General features: G+C 41.3%; 1 protein-coding gene across 1 annotated transcript in view; it reads right to left on the bottom strand.

The window, feature by feature from the left end:
* The window catches only part of STK26 (serine/threonine kinase 26), a 71,759-nt gene extending 63,301 nt beyond the window's left edge, over window positions 1-8,458 (bottom strand). Inside the window, exons 1-3 of the mRNA XM_068963120.1 lie at window positions 8,413-8,458; window positions 6,539-7,251; window positions 6,152-6,435 (exon numbers count right to left, since the gene is read on the bottom strand). Of these exons, the coding sequence (XP_068819221.1) occupies window positions 6,152-6,435; window positions 6,539-7,251; window positions 8,413-8,458 (1,043 nt within the window). The remainder of the gene's footprint in view (window positions 1-6,151; window positions 6,436-6,538; window positions 7,252-8,412) is intronic.
* Window positions 8,459-19,367: the final 10,909 nt, after the last annotated feature.

The raw sequence follows: 19,367 nt of genomic DNA, 5'->3' as shown, positions 1-19,367 counted from the left end.
TTGAATTATATGGGATTTGGGGGAGGGACATCCATGGGAGAGGCCACACATGAGCCATTAAACAAAGACACCTCAATATCAGTGAAATTTATCAGATTCTTTCTAATATGACAGCTGGGACAGAGAAGTAAAGAGGTTTTATTTATTTGTGGTTTTTTTTTTTTTTTTTGACAGGGGGACACAGGCAAGGGACAAACGGTTATTTTTCTCAAAGACATAAATTTGTCTGAAATCAGCCCTAGCTACTAGGGGAGCAATGAGGGCTCCTCTTTCTCTCAAAGGTCTCGGAAGACAAGAATAAGAGTTTCAGTGCGTGGACAGCTGATTAGTTACCAGTATATTTTGTTAGACCTATCACATATAACGCATTTTTAGTAAGTAGAAAATGTCTTCAGTGTGCACACATAAATTAGCCTTCACGATCTACAAGAATTCAAGCAGAACACAATATATTTACAAAAACAGAATGGAAAAGTCAGAAATTTCTAGTCTATATGTACTGTACTCACTAACCAACACTTTTACACATAATTCATACCTAATGGAAAAGAGAAGTAAAATAGATGGTCCCTGCCTGTAAGAAACTTACAACCTAGTTTGAGAGACAAGTATAACATATATAATTAGGAAAAATCTAAGGCAGTATATAAACCAAGGACTGGACTGTCTGCTGCTGACAAGGGATATAATAGATGCTGGAAAATGGGAGTGATTACTGTAGTCTGGAATGTTCAGAGAGAGTTCATGGAGAAAGTAAGATGGAGACCTTGAAAATCAGGTAGGGTCTGGCCATTCAGTGATTACTGAATTGTAACTGGCATGGTAGAACAAAACAGCTTTCTTGTTGGGGAGTAGAAATAACTAAGTATAGATCTGTAGAGAGGAGCCAGATGACAGGAAGTCTGGAAAGCTGAGCAGAAGACTTCAGGTCTGGTGGTGGTGGTATTTGTGTGGGTGTTTTGGGGTGGGGGTGGGAGACTGGATTTCAATAGGAAAACTGTAGATTACCAAGCAGGAGTGAGAAGAGATAATGACAGTGTTTTCATGTGATTAGCCTAGCATTGTTTGGCAGAATGAACTGCCCATATACATCATAACACCTTTGATGAAAGAGTTCAAAATATACTCCACAGATGATAGTTAACTCATCCTAATAACATTTCATAGAGGCAAAGGAAACACAGCTTTTATTATTCCCCACTTTGTAGATGATGTGCTCAAGGTCACTGAATAAATGAAAGGCAGAATAAAAAACCCCACAGGATCACAATATTCAGTGGTTCCTAGGTACCAGCTAAATTATATTCTCTTATTTGCTATGACTCAGGCAATGGAGGTACATGATGGACCTTTGTCCTCTTGTGCCATTTTTAGACCCTCATTAGTGTTCAAGGCACAAGTCCTACCATGAGCAATTCCTGTTTACTCTCTGTTCAGCCCCAGCCTGCGTACCCCATACTTTGCAACTACCTCCAACTCTCCCAGCTAAGAACTGTCTTTGATCATTCTGATTCAGCTAGTCTTCTCCCATCATCAGCAACATATTCAACATCTCTGTATCAATCACCTACCAACCAAGACAATGGTTTGGATTTACGTATTAGTGCAAGCACTGCTTTCTATGGCTTTCTATCTCAAATTACAAAGCTGATTAGTCCCTTCAGAAGGTGGAAGGAAGGTAAGAAACCTATATACTAGATTCTGACACCAAGCTGAATTCCTTCTCCAATTTAGGTTTCATGATGAGAGTAAAATAAAGAATTCCTCCCCCACCCCCAGTTAACTCCGTCCTTATCCTGACGCATTTGCTCATCCCCGAATGCATCTTAAATCTCCATTCCTTTTCTTAACAATCCTCCACCTTAGCTTCCTGCCTCATGAGGGCCCTCACTCCAACATGCTCTCTGACATTATGACCTCTCCCTCCTTCGTGGCTCCCATCCTTCAGTTTCAAGTAAAGAAAGTGGCCAAAAGTAAATGCTCAGTAAATGGCTGATGAATGACTAAGGCTCCAGATCTATATCTTCAAGTATTCGCTGGACATTTTTAAAACTGGCTTTACTGAGGCATGTTGATATACAAAAAAATTGTACATATTTAATGTATACATTTTGATGGGTTTGTACATATACATACACCTTTGAAACCATCTCCACAGTCAAGGTAACAGACATACAGCTCTACATTTTTGTCATCCTGCTGTTACCTCAAACTTCACAAGCCTGCAACAGAAATCATTAATATTCTACCAGATCTGACTCTTCTCCCTGACCTTCCAGCTTTTTTTGGATGTACCATAATTGTCCCAGTTCCCCATATTCGATATCACAATGGCTTCGATGCTTTCTTCTGTAACTGGCTAATTTGAAGTCTAGTAATTATATACTAGTAATTATATGTACTCATAGTACAAGGCATATGGAAGGCAACCGGTCAATGCAAGGTCCATTGCATCTGTATAGATATGACAGCCTCATTGAAGTAGCCTCAGTTGATCAAACTACCTGAAGTCTCTCAATCCTCCACTTCATCTACTCATCCAGTCTTAAGATTTCTCTTCTTATATATAACTTTGTTCATTAAGCCTTTCTTACTTAACAATAGTGGCTAGTCCGAAGGCCAAACCCTTCCCCAGCATTCAAGAACTGCCACAATCTGGACCCAATCAAGTCTTCTAATCTTACCTCCTACGATTTCTCTATTGCAATTCTTCATCATAGTCCAAGTGATTTTTATCCCATGACCAAGATTATATGGACCCTAACAATCTTTTGGGGGCAAGACTTCAACTCTTCTAGTCAAAACCCTCTATTACAGAGTAAGTATCATAGATTTTGCATTATTTCATGTTTCATGTACTAGATTTAATTCCCCAACAACATTTTAAGATCTTTAAGGGCAGACATTGTGTAGCATACTTCTGTATCCTTCCCAGAACCCAGTAACTAGGTTCACCAATGCAAGAAAAGGTTTTCCACCTCTTAGATAAAAGTATTCAATAATGTGTTCATTAATCCTTAACCTTCATTTCCATCTCACATCTAAAATAACAACCGTTTAAAAACCATACCACCTTGATCATATTTAAAGATACGTGAAGGCTAATGTTTAAATTCTTTAGCACGAAGTTAAAAAAAATTCTTTCACAAGAGGCATAACATAATAACAGTTAGTACTCTAATTCAACATTTAACTTCATTCTCTCACCTACACTTTATGAAAGATTTAACACCCAATTTAGAACACTTGTCTTCATAAATACTCATGCAGTTTCTAAGGGGAAATATCTTAAACTTAAGTATGATTTACAGCTGTGAACTTCAAAGAAACAACATGTTTTAAATCATTAAAGAGTAAATATTTGAGTGGAAAGAAACAGGTTTGTTGGTTTATTTTGTTTAAGTTGTGCTTTAAATATTTTTCAAGAGTTCAGCTCCTGGTATGGAAAATTCCTTTAGCGATATACTACAGAAATAAGCACAAATTAAGCATCAAAACATTCATATCCTTTACATTTGGTGTAATATGGCAAACATTTCATTACCACAATATTAAGAAATATTAACAATACGAGTCTGAATAACTAATTCATAAGGAAGGGTTTTAACTGGACCAAATCCTGGGTTTTCTTTCGTCACTCCAAGTTTCTTTTCTATTTTAAACTAGAGGCAACAGAAATTTCTTTGTTTGAATGTCAGGAATGCTGGAAGTCTTAAGTGATAGAACAGGTAGCTCGACTTCACGTCTCTCCTCAGGGGGAGAAAAACACTGCGGGTAAAGTAATTTTGTTTTTATTTCTGGAAAAATCATTTTTCCATCAATCTTCATAATTCCCTAAAATAAACTGTTAAAAAGTTACTGGCCAGTCGACCACTTCACCCTGGTTTGTGGAAATACTATACATTAATTTCAGGAACACATGGCTAACTCAAGTTTTCTCACTACTGTGAAGATCTAAAAGTTGCTCCTAACTCTTGCAGAAAAAATTTTTACAAGCTCGTGATATATTCCTGCATCTCATTTTCACTACTTTTAAACAAAAGAATAGTCACAGTAGTCTAGGCATGAGAGTCACGCTGCTAATCATCAAATTTGTTTTTAGGATACCCCACAATTTTAACTGTTGAAAACCTTTTTGTTGCCCCAAACGCTTAAGAACCACATCTACAGAGAGCATGGAAATAAGAAGGTAAGAATTTACCATTTCATTCAGACAGAGACAGTGGCAAGTATTCCTCTCTTCTTGGCAAATGTTGAGATGATTGCCCTTCCCAAAGCCAGCACAACTTTGGGTAGGAATAAAATGAAAGGCAGAATTTATCATTTAAAATATGAGACTCACATTCTAACCCACCTTAATGAAGATTTTTAAAAATTTAAAAATTCAAAAGATAGGGAAATCAGATAATGAAACAAAGCAAGGAGCCATAAGAAATACTGAACAGTAAGGAGTTCCTAAACCATGTAAATCAAATAAAGGCAAATCAAATAAGGATCAGAAACCATATAAATCAAATAAAGTCAAGACAAATGAAATAAAGACCAGAAACCATTTTCTCCTCAGCACGCAGGGTTCCCCAGAATCAAACTTGATCGGGAGGTGCTCACTCTGCTGACGCACGCACGGAGGCAGCGCGTGCACACAATGGAGCGAGGAGTACTGAGACACTCAGAGACAAACTTCACATGCCGACTGTTCTACTCCCCGAAGGAAAGGAGAGCACGGTGGCAAAGTTTCCCCACTTTCTTCCACATCAGACAGAGCAAAACTGTAGTTGATAGGGCAAACTACTAATTCTCTCGATATAATCAAAGGCAGAACTGAATGAATGGGGTGAGGGGCAGTGGCTGGGGGGAAGGAGGGAGGGAAGGAGAGGGTGGCGTGAGAAGAAGGAAGTTTGAGGCATTTTGTAAAGCTTGAATGGATTAACCTTTTAAAAGGCCCTAATGTCTCGCCTTTCCCTTTTGCTCCTTTTTTTTTTTTTTTTAAATGAACTACATCGATTTCCTGGGACTCAACCCAGGCTTATCCTATATTTAGCTGAAAGGCCTGGTGCCTAGGACACACAGGAGTCCTAAGTTAGATACATGTCCGATACAAAAAGTCCTTTTGGGGGAAAGCATTTTAAAAATCACTTTTTTCGTGTGATCATGTATCAAATATGACCAACTGTTTTTTTTTTTAAGATGAATTCCATGCATTATTTAGTAAATTAAGGCCCCAATCCATGGCGCTTTGATTTCTACTAGCAACATAAGCTATTTACTAAACATTTTTTTCTGAACTTAGAAAACGTTTGCTTTCACATTTTTAGAAGATAATGAGGCTTAAGTGCTTCTAGTCTTTTACCTATTCATAAGTGGGGGTGTTTAGGCTGTCTAGCAAAGGAAAAAAAATAAAACGTGAATGCTTAAAAGCTACTCAACTTGGGTAACATTTAGTAGATAGCTTGAAATGCACCGATTTAAAAACCTAACAATGCAGAAAGTTTGTGGACATAGCTTGTTTCTTCTTTAATAGAATGAAAATGTAAGGGGAGAGGGCTGGTAAGATGTAAAAGATAAAAAGTTAGGTCCCAGGCCGTAATATCTTGTCGTCCAGGACAAAAAGCTTTGCAACAACCACACCGCCACAGCCCTCCGGTGGGAAAGGCTGGGGGCGGGGGCGGGAGAGTCATCACCACCGCTGCTCTAACTTAGGACCCTGCGTTTCTCACACCCCACTACGGGCTGCGCCCAGTGGGGGGAGCGAGACACAACCTGGCCCCAAAGCAGCAGCCCCAAAAGGGAAAAAAGTCACCTCGCTCTTTGCTCTACGCACACAGGAAGAGCCCAATTCAAAGCCGCCACCACCGACACCCCCTTGCCTTGCTCCGCCCCAACTTGTGTGTGTGTGTAAGCACCACTTGCGTTTTACCCCACGAATTCCGAGACACCTCCATCTCTCCCAAGTGAAGTGCTTCCATTCCCACCCCCACAAGCGCACCAGCTCAGCCGGCGCAGGTGTCCCGCCCCTGCCTGTTTTAACGCCCCCCCGCAGCCCCCGGCATCCCCAAAGAGCCGCGCGCCCCAGTCCCTCCGCGCCCGGCCGGCACACTGCACCGCCTAGCTTACACGCCGGGAAACACCGAGAGCTCTCCGTCCGGGTCACCTGGCCGGAGCGCCCGGCCCGGCTTCGGTCGGGGAAGCCCCGGGCCGCCTCTCGTCGCCGGCGCCCAGCGCGGAGCGCGCCCCGAGCTCCCGGGCAGTCACGTGGACGGCGGGGGCGGCCCGGGCGTCCTCACCTGCATCCCGGGCACTTGGACCGCCACCGGTGAGTGGGCCATGAAGGCGAAAGCGGCTCCGCGCGGCTTCGGCGGCGGCGGCGCCTCGGGCTCCGACTGGCTCCTCCTCCGGGGGTAGGTCGGCGGCCCTCTCAGGCTTTTCGACCCGGGCCTGGAAGGACACACACGAGTTGGGTGACAGGGCGGGGGGGCGCTCGCGGCCCGGGGCCGGGAGGTGGGCGGTCCGCCGCGAGGCTCCCCGGGACTCAGTCTACCTTTCTGGCGCCCGCCCGCCGCTCTGGCCGCCGCCTCCGCTGCCGCTGCCGCTGCTCCTGAGCGCCCGACGCCGTGTGTGGCAGTGGCCGGGACCTGGGCTCCAGTGATGCCGCTCGTCTGCGCCTCGCCGCTTTAGGAAGAGGAGGTGGAGGCGCCCCAGCCACCCGCCCGCTCGCCGGGCCCGGGAGGCGGTTGGGGGCGGTTCCGCCGCTGGCCCTGCCCCCGCCCCGCCGCCGGGCGGTGTCAGGAGAGCTAGGACTGCACTGGGAAGGGGCTCGGCTCGGGCTCCTGGAGCCCGAGAAGAGGGAGGCTCTCCTGGCCCACGGAGAGGAGAGCTCGGGGACTGGAGGGCGTGGAGCACGGCTCGGCCTGGAGAGAGAAGGGAAGAGTTCGGGTGACCCGCGGGGTCCGAGGGCGTCCCGGACGCGGCCACGTTGCAGGCAGGCTTGCGAGGGCACGGGCGGCGCAGCCTCGAAGTGTTGAGTTGAAACTTGGCGGGCGTCGGAATTCCTTCTCGAGTCCTCGACGTGGTCGAGGGCGGGGGCGCAGAGAGCCGCCGAGTCCGAGCCAGCGGACCCCTGCTCTCCCCCGCGTGTCCCCAGCTGGGGCCGCGCCGCTGGGCGGGGTCCGTGGCCGCTCTCCTCTTTCCGGATTCCCCGCCCCCCGTCAGGCTTCAGGTGCCTTAGAACTGGGGTTACCCCTACCTCTTGGGCTACCAGTTGGGAGGTTGAGGGGGAGGGCGACCAGAGTGGGGCTTCTCCGCATCACAAGCACGTGTAAGAGAGACGGAAGTTGGAAAACAGATGGCACCTAGGCAGAAAAATGAATGAGGAAATAAAGGCCTGGGAAATGAGATTGGGTCATTCGCAGGACGTATTATTGAATTCAGCATACAGAGCAGTGGTTTCGGCAAGTCCCTGCCTCCACCTCATTTGAAGTTCCACTCCAGCAGGGAGGCAGACTCTTCGGAGAGTAACCTAACAGTAACGAGATTAAAAAAAAATAATAATAGCAATTGCAGTCATCTCATTAGGAAGGCACCTTTGGGAAACCACAAGTGCCAGTTTAAAATGAGGATGGAGTTCCCTAACTTGCAGGTTATTGTAGGGCTGTACCCACCATGGTGTTGCGGCTCTGGCAGACGAGAAATGTTTCTCTTGTTCCTTTGAATCTGTCTCAAAAGATAGCATGTCATTGTTATCAATATATTTAGCTATCGTTAATGAGTTCCATTTTCTGTCAGGGACCGCTAAGTGCTGTGTGTGTGTGTGTGTGTGTGTGTGTGTGTGTGTGTGTGTGTCTTACTGAATCTTCACAAGGGCCCTCTGAGGTCATATTACCTTTCTTCCATTTTACTGAAATGCAAAAAAAGGCTCAGTGAGCTTGAATAATTTGACCCAAATATCACATAATTAAGAAGTGGGAGGGCTGGGAATTCAAACTCAGGTCCTTCTGACTTTTAAGATCTGCTCTCTTAACAACTGTCAAGTATACAAAACAGTATTGTTAACTATAAGTCACAGTGCCATACATCACATCCCCAGAATGTAACAATCTTCTAACTGGAGATTTGAGCCCTTTGACCACCTTTACCTGTTTCCTGCATCACCCTCCCCTGGCAACCACCAGTCTACCCTCTGTGTCTGTAAGTTTGGTATTTTTTTAGATTCCCTGTGTAAGCGAGATCATACAGTATTTATCTTTCTCTGTCTGACATTGCACTTAGCATAACGCCCTCAAAGTCCATCCACATTGTCACAAATGGCAGGATTTCCTTTTATAGCCAAATAATATTCCTTTGCATGTATATACAGCACACTTTCTGTATCCATTCAGATGATAAAGGATATCCTCCACTCCAGGCCCTCCGTACTTCCAACCTGACGATAGGCCTCAATCCAGTCTGGATTTCCCACCATCCCAGTTCACACTTAATGCCAGCCTGACCAGAAACCTACAGTGTCATGTAAACTCCATAGCGGTTCCCTGGGATTCTTTTTAAAGTGCAGATTTTGATTTAGCAAGCTTGGAGTGGGTCCAAGATTCTGCATTGCTAACCGGTCCCTGGGTGGTACGATAGTGCAGATTCTTAGACCACACCTTCAGTAGCAAGGGTCTGAATCAAGCTCCATCAATTAAGGCCCATCTCATGTCCCAACCCCACTGATTCTTCCGCGTTGCTACAAGCCTTCTTTCAGACTCTTCCTATTGCATGTTGGTGGGAGCAGCACTCACATTGTAGTTCTTTTCTCTTATATCGTGCATTTCATTTGCTTCTCTTACATAAGAATTATTTGGATAGAATGTCAGCTTTTTGAGGGCAAGATTTATGTTGGTTATGTTCATTGCAGTATCCTCAGAGCCCAGAACAATGTATGGCACACAGGAAACCCTCAGTAGATAGTCATTGAATGAATGAACGGATGGATTTCCTTTCAATTCTTCGCTGAGTTTGGTATAGTGCTAGTTGGTATAGTGTTTTATTGATAGCCTGGTTCAACTCTCATTTTTCTGTCTCCTAAATTCTTCTCTGTTACTTTAATTTCACAACTACTTAAAAGGGCAAGTTGTATAACTTTAATAAATAATGTAAACATATGTAAGTGACTTTTCCTGACATGATTTTGTGCTAGAGTTATATAAGCATGTGGAAGACTGAATGCTACATTTTGAGACCTGAACTATCGAGGCATTTCCTTAGAAACACTGCGTTTGAGATCTTGCTGAACTTTCTACCTTTCTCTAGCTTTTGTGCTATTAAATAAATTCTTTGTTGTTATTATTATTGATAGATATCTCTTGGGTTTTTACATGGAGTTACTTGTAATTACTTTGGCCACCTCATGCGAAGAGTTGACTGATTGGAGAAGACCCTGATGCTGGGAGGGATTGGGGGCAGGAGGAGAAGGGGATGACGGAGGATGAGATGGCTGGATGGCATCACTGACTCGATGGACATGAGTTTGAGTGAACTCCGGGAGTGCCTGGTGTGCTGTGATTCATGGGGTCGCAAAGAGTCGGACACGACTGAGCCACTGAATTGAACTGAACTTGTAATTTGCTTATGCTTTTTCATGTGTCTATTTCTTAATTTAAACAAATGACAAGAAACTCAAGGATGCTTTTGTTATCCCCCACACAAAAGGGCACATGAATATTTTTACTCCAAAATGTCAGCCTAGAGTCTGATAATATATTACAATGTGTTCACACAGCTTGAAGGGAGATACCATATCTTATGCTCTGAGTAGCCCCAGAGGGTGTGACATAGTGTCTGAGATCAGATTTGGTACTTGCTTAATTGATGTGACCTGAGTGGCTATGAATACTTAATAGCCATATAAATAAAGTAAAATTATATACTAATTATATGCTTAATTATATATTAAGCAAAGTCAGTGAATTCCAAGTTAGTCTGTATCCTTGAGCCCAGCAGAAGTTAATAATTAAAATTAATAACCTGTGGCTTCAGTTTCTTGACATTTGTCATGCCCCCAATATTAAATATTTGATTTTTCCTATGTTTATAAATATTTACTGAGTGGATTGGGCCCATAGCTAAAGTGTAGATAGACAAAAGTGGCCAAACTTTAATGTAGGCAATAATGGGGTCATGCATTAGGACAATGGTTCTCAACCAGGGGAAAATTTGCTTCCTGGAGACATTTTTGGTTGTCAGAAATTAGGGGGTGGGAAGGGTGCTACTGGTAGCAGGTAGAGGTCAGAGATAGTCGTGCCTGATTCATTGTGACCCCATGGACTGCAGCCCACCAGGCTCCTCTGTCCATGAGATTTTCCAGGCAAGGATACTGGAGTGGGTTGCCATTTCCTTCTCCAGGGGATCTTCCCAACCCAGGGGTCGAACCCAGGTCTCCTGCACTGCAGGCAGATTCTTTACTGACTAAGCTACAAGGGAAGCCCAGTCTGATGCACAGGGCTGCCCTTACAACTCAGGATTAGCCAGCCCTAAATGTCAGTGGTGCCTGCGTTTGAAACACCATGCTCTATACTCTTTGCATTAGGGGTTACTAACCAGGTAACAAGACTCTAAGAATCCCTGTTCCCTGAATATTTCAGTTCAGTGTGGTGGGTGGGGTTAAAACAAACAATCCCATAGGATACTGGGCCACATCAAGGGAGTACTGGAAACAAAGCAGTATTTTTAAGCTACCTTTGTATAAACTATAGATCATCTGCCACCAACGAGTGACTACTACTTAATGAAAACTACTATTGAACAGAAAATAACTTTAGGAAAAATTTAATGATTTGTGTTTTAAAATTTTTATCATGGGGCCATGTTCTAATGTACAAGGCATTACCTGGGAGCCTTCAAATATATTACCTCATTGAGATAAATTTGACCTTTTACACCACTTTATCGAATTTAAAGGTAGGGTTTCATATTGACTATCACATTTTGAGACTAATGACTACATTAAAATGGATAAAGTTCATATGTGTCTGAAGTGTAAGAGAAGTTGATACAAGTATCTGAATTTCTTTCAATTATCTGAGTATTTGAAACTACAGGAAATTATCTGGGTAATTCTAGAACCTCGCCATCCAGTGATAGGAATATTTTGATGTAAGCTACCAGACTCTATTAATATTTGGAAATATACCATTCACTGGTTCTTTTTCTTCTTTTTTTTTTTTTTGTAAAAGTGTACGTGATACTGTAACTCTCTTTACTCTCTGTGGGTATCAAATTGGAAACCACAAAATAATAATAGTTCTTGCAGATGTTGGAGCCTCGCTATCGTTCCAGCAAAGCATCCCAATGAAAAACAGATTGAATCAATTCTTAGTCAAGGAGAATTAAACCTGTGTAATTGCTTAATTCTCTTGAATAACTTTGCACTTTTTGGGGCTCACACAGTACTCTGCCATACTAATAGCACAGCTGACTTTTCTTGCTAGCTTTACTTCCTGATGCTACTAAGGGGAGTAGAGCAACAGAGGAGGTGGGTGGAAGCAGATGCTGTTTAAGCGGTTTCCTGCTTAGAACATTTCTTTACATATACGCTTCAAAATATTTGCATTTAGATATGAAAAGAATTGAGCTTATTACTTCTTGCCTTTACCAATTGGTTCCAAAACCGAGAGGTAGACCTGGCCCGAACATTTTATTCACATGTAGAGATAGAAGTCGAAAGATAGAAGGATAAGAAAGAACTTCCTGGTTCCAGTTTTGCTGCCTGCCTAAACTCACACGGTCTCACTGTTGATCATCAGAGGCCTTGGATCCAAAGTGAAAGGCCTCAGAAGTCTGCCAACCTTCACTCACGGTCTCCTCAATGATGACAGACCAGTGCTCGCTGTACCACTCATCCTATAATTGTGTTTTGTATTGCTATAGGGTACATGAGGAGACTGGGGAGTTTCTTAGAAGAGATTCTTTGGGAGACTAGGCTCTTTGTTGTAATGAAGTCAGGTAGCTTCTTTGTACTCTCCAGAGTGCATATTTTAGTCACAGGAGAACCATTCATGGGTTACCATGAAACGATGCTAGACAACCAATATGGGTGATACTTTCCCCCTTGGAATTAACTTTTTTTGAAATGTCTTGAATTGACCACTTGTTCTTTAATTTGTAGGCTTCTTGAGAAAACAGTCTAGTCAAAGGTGGCAGTTAAAAACAGGAAAAAAAAAACTGGCAGTTGAGACCGAATAGGAAGTGACTATGCCATCAGCTCACGCTGAGGAAAAGGAAGTTATCGCCAGGACCTCTAAGAGGGGCAGCTGTGTAAAAATTACCCTTCAACTCGCTCACTGAGGTTCTGTCACCCTGTGGTTTTATTGCTTCTGTACTCAGAGAACATGAACAGAACTGGAGAATAGCAGGCAGTCTTTACAGGACCATTGTCAGGGACTACCAGTAATTTCTGGGGCAGAAACTCAACATTGTAAACAAGCAAAGCTCCACACTACTCATTTGTTTTTCTGTACCAAATCGATATTTTAAGATTAGTTAGAATTTAGTATGTTCCACCATGAGGCGCATTACAAGAGTGCAACTATAGACTGCAACAGGGGATTTTCGCTGAGAAATGGAAGATGGACATTTTTTTTAACATACTTTCACTTGGGCTCCAGAGCCAGTCTAGGCTACACCACCCTTCCTTTTTTCCTTTCTCTTCTCTTCCCTTCTTCGCTTTCTCACATACTTCTTGAGCACAGTGCCAATAACTGTGCTAAGTGCTTGGAGTAGAAAGAAATGCAGAGTTTGCTTTCTTCAAGAAATAGCACACACGCACACACAAAAGACAAGCAGCACTCAGCAACCTTTAAAAAATGTGTAAAATACTTTAAAAAGAAATTTAAAAAAAAACAAGGAGCACTCAAAGTGATACAGAATGATAATAGCAAGTAATTTCAAAAAGGTTACAGCAACAGGCACCAAAGAGCAATTCATTTTATTTGTGTAGATCCTGGAAGGTTTCTCAAAAAAGGTGATATTTGCACTATGCCTTGAAAAATGGATAGGAGGTAGCTAGGTAGAGAAATGGGGAAAGGGAGTGGAGAAGAAAGAGCATTCCAGATAGAAGGGACAGCATGAGCAAATGCCTGAGCGAGGTGTGTGTGTTCCCATCACCTGGTGACCTAGGTACATTACAGATACTGTGCTCTATTTGTATAGATTCTGATTTTGTGGGTCTGGGATGAAGAAAGGGTATTTGTATTTTATTAAAAAAAAACAGGTAAGATTATGATATGTCCTCTTGGTTATAAACCACTAGCTCAGAGGAATGACAAGCTCTCTTTGAGGACGATCTGGTAGTTTGGTTTAACAACAAGCAGAGGCCTGTTACATGAGACAACCCAGCAATGAGGTTGGAAGGAGGAGTGAGGGGTAGACTGTGAGCCTCGTCTGCCATGCCAAAAACTTTAGACTTGATCCCGTAGGCTCCTAGGAGCACTGAGTGGTTTCAAGAAAGAGGGGAATTTGCTCCAGATTTGTATTTTCAAGAAGAAGAAAAAAAAAAAAAAAAACAACACTCTATTTAGTATATATGGGATAAATTGGATATAGGAGACACTGGAAGCAGAGGGACCTATTACGAGTCTATTAGGAAGCCTTTGTAAAAATACAGGAGAAGGATTAAACTAAATTAATGGCTGTGAGAGTGAAGAGGAGGGGATAGATTCCAGAAGCAATTTGGAGGTGAAACCAACAGCATTTGGTTGATTGGATGTAGACAAGACCAGAGGGAGAATTTTTAAATGCCAGAGACAACAAGCTTAGGGAAATGGGTAAATGTTGATGCCTGGAACTGAGCCAGGGCATCCAGCAGGAGGACCAGGTTTGAAGGAAAGATAAGGAGTTTAGTTTGGGGACACTGAATTTGAGGTGCCTGTATGATGTCTAAGTGGAGATGTCTAGAAGGCAGTTGAAAATAACAAGAGGTCAGATTGCAGATACACATCTGAGAATTGCAAAGAGAAATGCTTTGTAACCTCATGGCAAGAAGTCAATACAGGGCATAAAAAATAGAAATCAAGTTGGGACCGTTCACTTCCTATTTAGAAAATCACTTCTTGAATAATTATTCTATGTTTTGGTCCAGTCAAATGATGTCATGCCTACCGACATAATATCTATCTACAAAAACTATACACTTTTCTTCAAAGTAATGATTGGTAATCTCATGTCCATAAGATGATATTACTAAATATTTCTGCTGTGTCCCTGCATACATAGATTGCCCTTTGAATGCATGATAGTGACAATAAAGAAAGGAATGAGCAAAGGACAGAAATGATGTGAAGAGATCTGAATGCTATGTTGCCAAGTTTTCTGGGATGGTTTTCTTGCATGCACCTGTAAAACAGATTATTGTGCGCCAGAACAGTTTGTATTATATTTCCCCTCCTACACTCAAAAGAAAATGAGGTGGGAGATGACATGCATGCCTGGTTTCATGGAGCCAAGTTAGTGTCTTCTACAATGAAAAGAAAAACAGGAACAATTTATTGCAATCTAAGGCACAGATTACTGGCAAAATCATGTTGTTTGCCTGCTGTGAAAGTGCACAGCAACTTTAGTTAATATTTCTTCAATTTTTCAGAATCATTCATACCATTCTGGTTCTTCCATTTTTTCTGTGCTATTGACCTTTTATGAAACTTCACACATCCCTATAGTTAACCATATGTGAAGGTAAGCATTCAAGTGGCCAAATGCCAACTTGAAATTAACACAGATAAATCATGCTTTTCATATAAATTGTGAAAATAGTGGTAGACATTTACAATCTGAGATCATGAAAGCAGATACAAATAGATTACATTTTAAATATTTTGTACAATGTATTTTATTATGTGTTTGAGTTTTTCTCAGGTGTTACAAGAAACTGAAATATAGCAGCTCTTAAATTTTAAAGTAACTTTTGCATCAACAGTATACAGAATCCTTCTATGCAAATATAGAGAAATGAGTGCTTAGTATGTTGTGAAGGATGGATTTAGTTCATGAAACATATGCTAAAAAGAGATTATTTTTTTCCTTTTTTACCAGACTCTCAAAACATAAAAGGTTACTGCTGTATGGAAAGGTCATTAGTATGAACAATAACAGAAGAAACTGTATCTGGGTTGTAAAATGCTGGGCTATTTATCGAATATGTTTCCTAGTTAAGAAAAGAGTAAGGTATTCGGTGTGAGTATGCATAACAATACGCTTCAGGATCACTCTTCTACTTTGGTTCTGCACATAGTAAATTATGTATAAAGTAGTTCTTTCACTGTCCTTTTTAAAGCAAGAAGCTCAAGTCAAACTCGTATTAATGTAAATAGAGGAATCAAAGCTATTATTTATATAGTGCTTACTCTGTGTCAGGCATGGTTGCAATTAACATTTATCTTCACCACAATCCATGAGCTGGGTACTACTATCATAATTTCGTTCCCATTTTACAGTTGATGAAACTGAGGCACAGAGAGGTTAAGTATCTCATCCAAGGTTGGGTTGCCAGATAAATAACAGGATGCCCAATTGAATTTAAATTTTAATAAGCAATGAATAATTCTAGATGAGACATATACTTTTAAAATATTATTTTCTGAAATTCAGATTTGACTGACTGTCTGGCATTTTTATTTGCTAAATCTGACAACCCTACAAGCAAAGGTCATATAGTTATTTAGAAGTGGAGCCAGAATTTGAACCCAGGGAGTGTGACATGAGAATTCATGTCTGTATTGACATGTATACACTATCATATGTAAAATAGATAGCTGGTGAGAAGTTGCTATGTCACACAGGGAGTCCAGCCTGGTGCTCTGTGATGACCTTGAGGGGTGGGATGGGTAGAGGGGAGGGAGGCTCAAGAAGGAGCTGATATATGTGTAATTATGGCTGATTTGCATTGTTGTATAGCAGAAACCAACACAACACTGTAATCTTCCCCCAATTAAAAAGTAAATAAAAAGATATAAATAAGAATTCATGCTTGTAACCACTCTGCTTTTATTGATTATAAGGAATGAAGGGTAGAGTGCTTTAGTAACTATATATGGAATATTGAAAAATATTATGACTCGTGAATACCTCATGGACAGGATCATAGATTTATAAGTTTGAATTTATTAAATTTACTAATTTGTACTATTGTTTGGACACAGTATTTATAGTGAGAATTTTTGTTTCAAAACTGGTAAGACCCATAACATTTTTGAACTATTTTTTTTTTCTTCAGTGCTCTCCAAGGAAAGAGACTAAAGAAAAAGTGTGATTCAATGTGATGAATGGAATTAACTGATCAGTATTATTGTTCCAAACACCTTTCTCATCCTTCAAAAAGCAGCTTTGTGTTGTGTATAAAGCGTAAGAGCATTCTCTTAGTAAGCGCTTTTTGAAAGAAAAATATGTTGTATATTTACACCATTTTCTTCTCTCTTTCTTTGATAGTTTTATTTGAGAACAGGCAAAGGGACATCAGCTTTTTGAAAGGTAATACAGTGTAATGGAAAACACATGAGCTTTGGAGCCAGCCAGAGCTTATTAGTGGTGTGAACTTGTCTGAGCCTCATTTCCCTCATCTACAAAATGGGGATTATGAATGCCTCTTACAAATGGGGATGATGAAGATTAACTGAGCTAATGAGCATAAACTTCTCTAATGTGATCCAATACAGAACTGACACTGGCACAAAGAGTGGTAGTTCCTTCCTCCTGCACATTTGCCCCTTCCCCTGGGCCTCCAGTACTCTTCAGCAACCCTCGTGAATCTTTGAAAATCTTCCGCTTATTTATGAAAGCCTTTTGACTTGCCCAGAGGTTACATAGCAATCAGAGGTAGAGTCAGTTGGAATCCAGAGTGCCTAAGATGTTTTTCTTTCTTTTGTGATTTTTTTTTGGGAATCCCTAAAATGTTTAGGTTAAAACAGAAAACCACAGTGTGATTTCTGCTCTTAGAGATGAGTTGTGAGGATTCTGGAGGTGTTTTGTTGCCCCTACATTGAGAATGTTCTTAGAATTTCAGGTAGGGGTTTATATACTTCAGTTTCATGGGGAAAGTCACCATGGATATTTCTGAGGGACACAGAAAGGCACAAAAAGAAATGCAAAGAGCAGGGAAATTATGTTATTAAAGCATTTTCCTGTGTAGATGTGTGTGCACGTGCATGTATGTTGTTGAAGCAAGAGGTGGTGACGTATGATGAGGGAAAATACAAAAGTTACTATAATAAAATAAAATGCAGTTATGATCAAATACAAAGTCATTATAATATTAGAAAGCAAATAACTGCTATTGAAAAAAAAAAACCAATCCTGGAAAGTGCTATATAGTGTACTAAGTAAGAACATGGACTGTGGAGTCAGACTACTGAAGTTCAAATTCCGGTCTTGTTTACACACCAGCTCCATGATCGTCAGTAAGTTCTTTCGTTCTCTGGATTTCAGTTTCCTCATCTGTCAAATGTGGGTAATAATAATAATACCTATCTAATCGAGTTGACTTAAGGTCCATAATGTGTGTTATTTTTTCCTTTAAATTTTATTGAAGTATGCCATACATACAGAAAGTTACACAGATCTTGTGCCAAACAGCTCAGTGAATTTCACAAAATTAGCACATTCCTGTATGTCACCCCGATCAAGAAACAGAACACTGCTTGCACCCCAGAAGTCTTCTCGATGCCCTCATCCAGTCATTACCTCCTCCAGCCCAAACGTATCCACTTCTTGTCTTCAAGCATTGTGGATTGCTATTGTCTACCTTTGAACTTTAAATGAAGATCTACGTGATATGCTTAGAACAGTGCCCAGTGCTAGTGCTTAGTTACTTTCAGTCCTGTTCAACTCTTGCGACCCCATGGACTGTAGCCCACCAGACTCTGTCTGTCCATGGGGTTTTCCAGGCAAGAATACGGGAGTGGGTTGCCATTTCCTTCTCCAGGGGATCTTCCCCACCCAGGGATCGTACCCAGGTCTCTTATGTCTGCTACACTGGCAGGTGAGTTCTTTACCACTAACACCACCTGGGAAGGAAGCCCTGGCACACAGTAACACAATAAGCTTTCCAAAGTGATGTTAATCATAACAAGAAAGAAGGTATGTTTGGGGAGTAGAATTCTTAATAGGAATAATGCAATCAAAAGCAAATCTGTGAGCTAAAGGAAGTGCCAACAGTTAAGTATTAGATATTGAAAGTAAAAGTGAAAGTGAAGTCGCTCAGTTGTGTCTGACTCTGCAACCCCGTGGACTGTAGCCTACCAGGCTCCTCCGTCCATGGGATTCTCCAGGCAAGAATCCTGGAGTGGGGTGCCATTTCCTTCTCCAGGGGGTCTTCCTGACCCAGGGATCAGAACCCAGGTCTCCCGCATTGCAGGCAGACGCTTTAACCTCTGAGCCACCAGCGATATTAAGCTTCTCTTAAAAATATTAGAGTTCTTGAGAACATTTTGTTTCTATAAATTATAAATTATATTTATTGTATATTCCCTGGTAAGAAAATACGTTCCATTTGAGACATCAGAGAAAACATATGCCCAAATATTTTAACACAATCTAGAATAAGCATTTTATTCAAATTGTTAAAAGACTGGTAAATGAAAAATGAGTTTGGCAGGAGCCTTTTCAGGCCTCAACTTCCTCATTGTAAAATGGAGAGAACTGGTCCATCTCTAAGGTTCCTTCCAGCACTGACATTTAATGATTATATTAAAAAATTTTCTTAAAAAGCAAAATCTGGAAATCTCTGAGTCATTGTTTTATAGCCAAATAATAAATCTAGAGTCACAGTCAAACATGACCTTTCGGAAGAAAGACAGCAGGGTCTCTGTGAGAGAAAAATCATGTCTGACTAATCTATTAGTAAATAACATATTGACAAAGAGAAACCAGGAGATAGAGTTTACATAGACTTTTAAAAAAGCTTTTGACAAGCTTCCATACTGTTGACATTTTTGTTGCTCTTAAATGAGTTGTTATGGGACTTGGGGATACGTTTTGCCATGAAAGGTGAGCTAATTTACAGAATGAAATGGAGGATCGGAAAAAGTGGGTGCTTCTCTGGATGGAGAGGTGTCAGCATTGAGATTCCCATGGTCCCTGCCTTACTTAAATGTTGTAAGTTGTGTAAAATAAGGTATACACAGTGGTGTTTCTGTGTTTGTAGCTGGCACTAAGCTCTTCTCAGTAGTGAAGTGGTAAGCTGGCACAGGATAAGTTGCAAGCAAACCTCTCCAAATTGAGGGAGTAGGGAAAAGGTACAATACATTACCTCAGCAAGGTAAAACATTTATTTAAAAAAATCCTAACTATACAATATCTATAATAAGATCTGTTGTTACTTATGGCTCTGGAAAGAGACCTAGGAG

Source organism: Capricornis sumatraensis, chromosome X, assembly GCF_032405125.1.
Source record: "Capricornis sumatraensis isolate serow.1 chromosome X, serow.2, whole genome shotgun sequence".
Lineage (NCBI taxonomy): Eukaryota > Metazoa > Chordata > Mammalia > Artiodactyla > Bovidae > Capricornis > Capricornis sumatraensis.
This window is presented reverse-complemented; position numbering and strand designations above follow the sequence as displayed.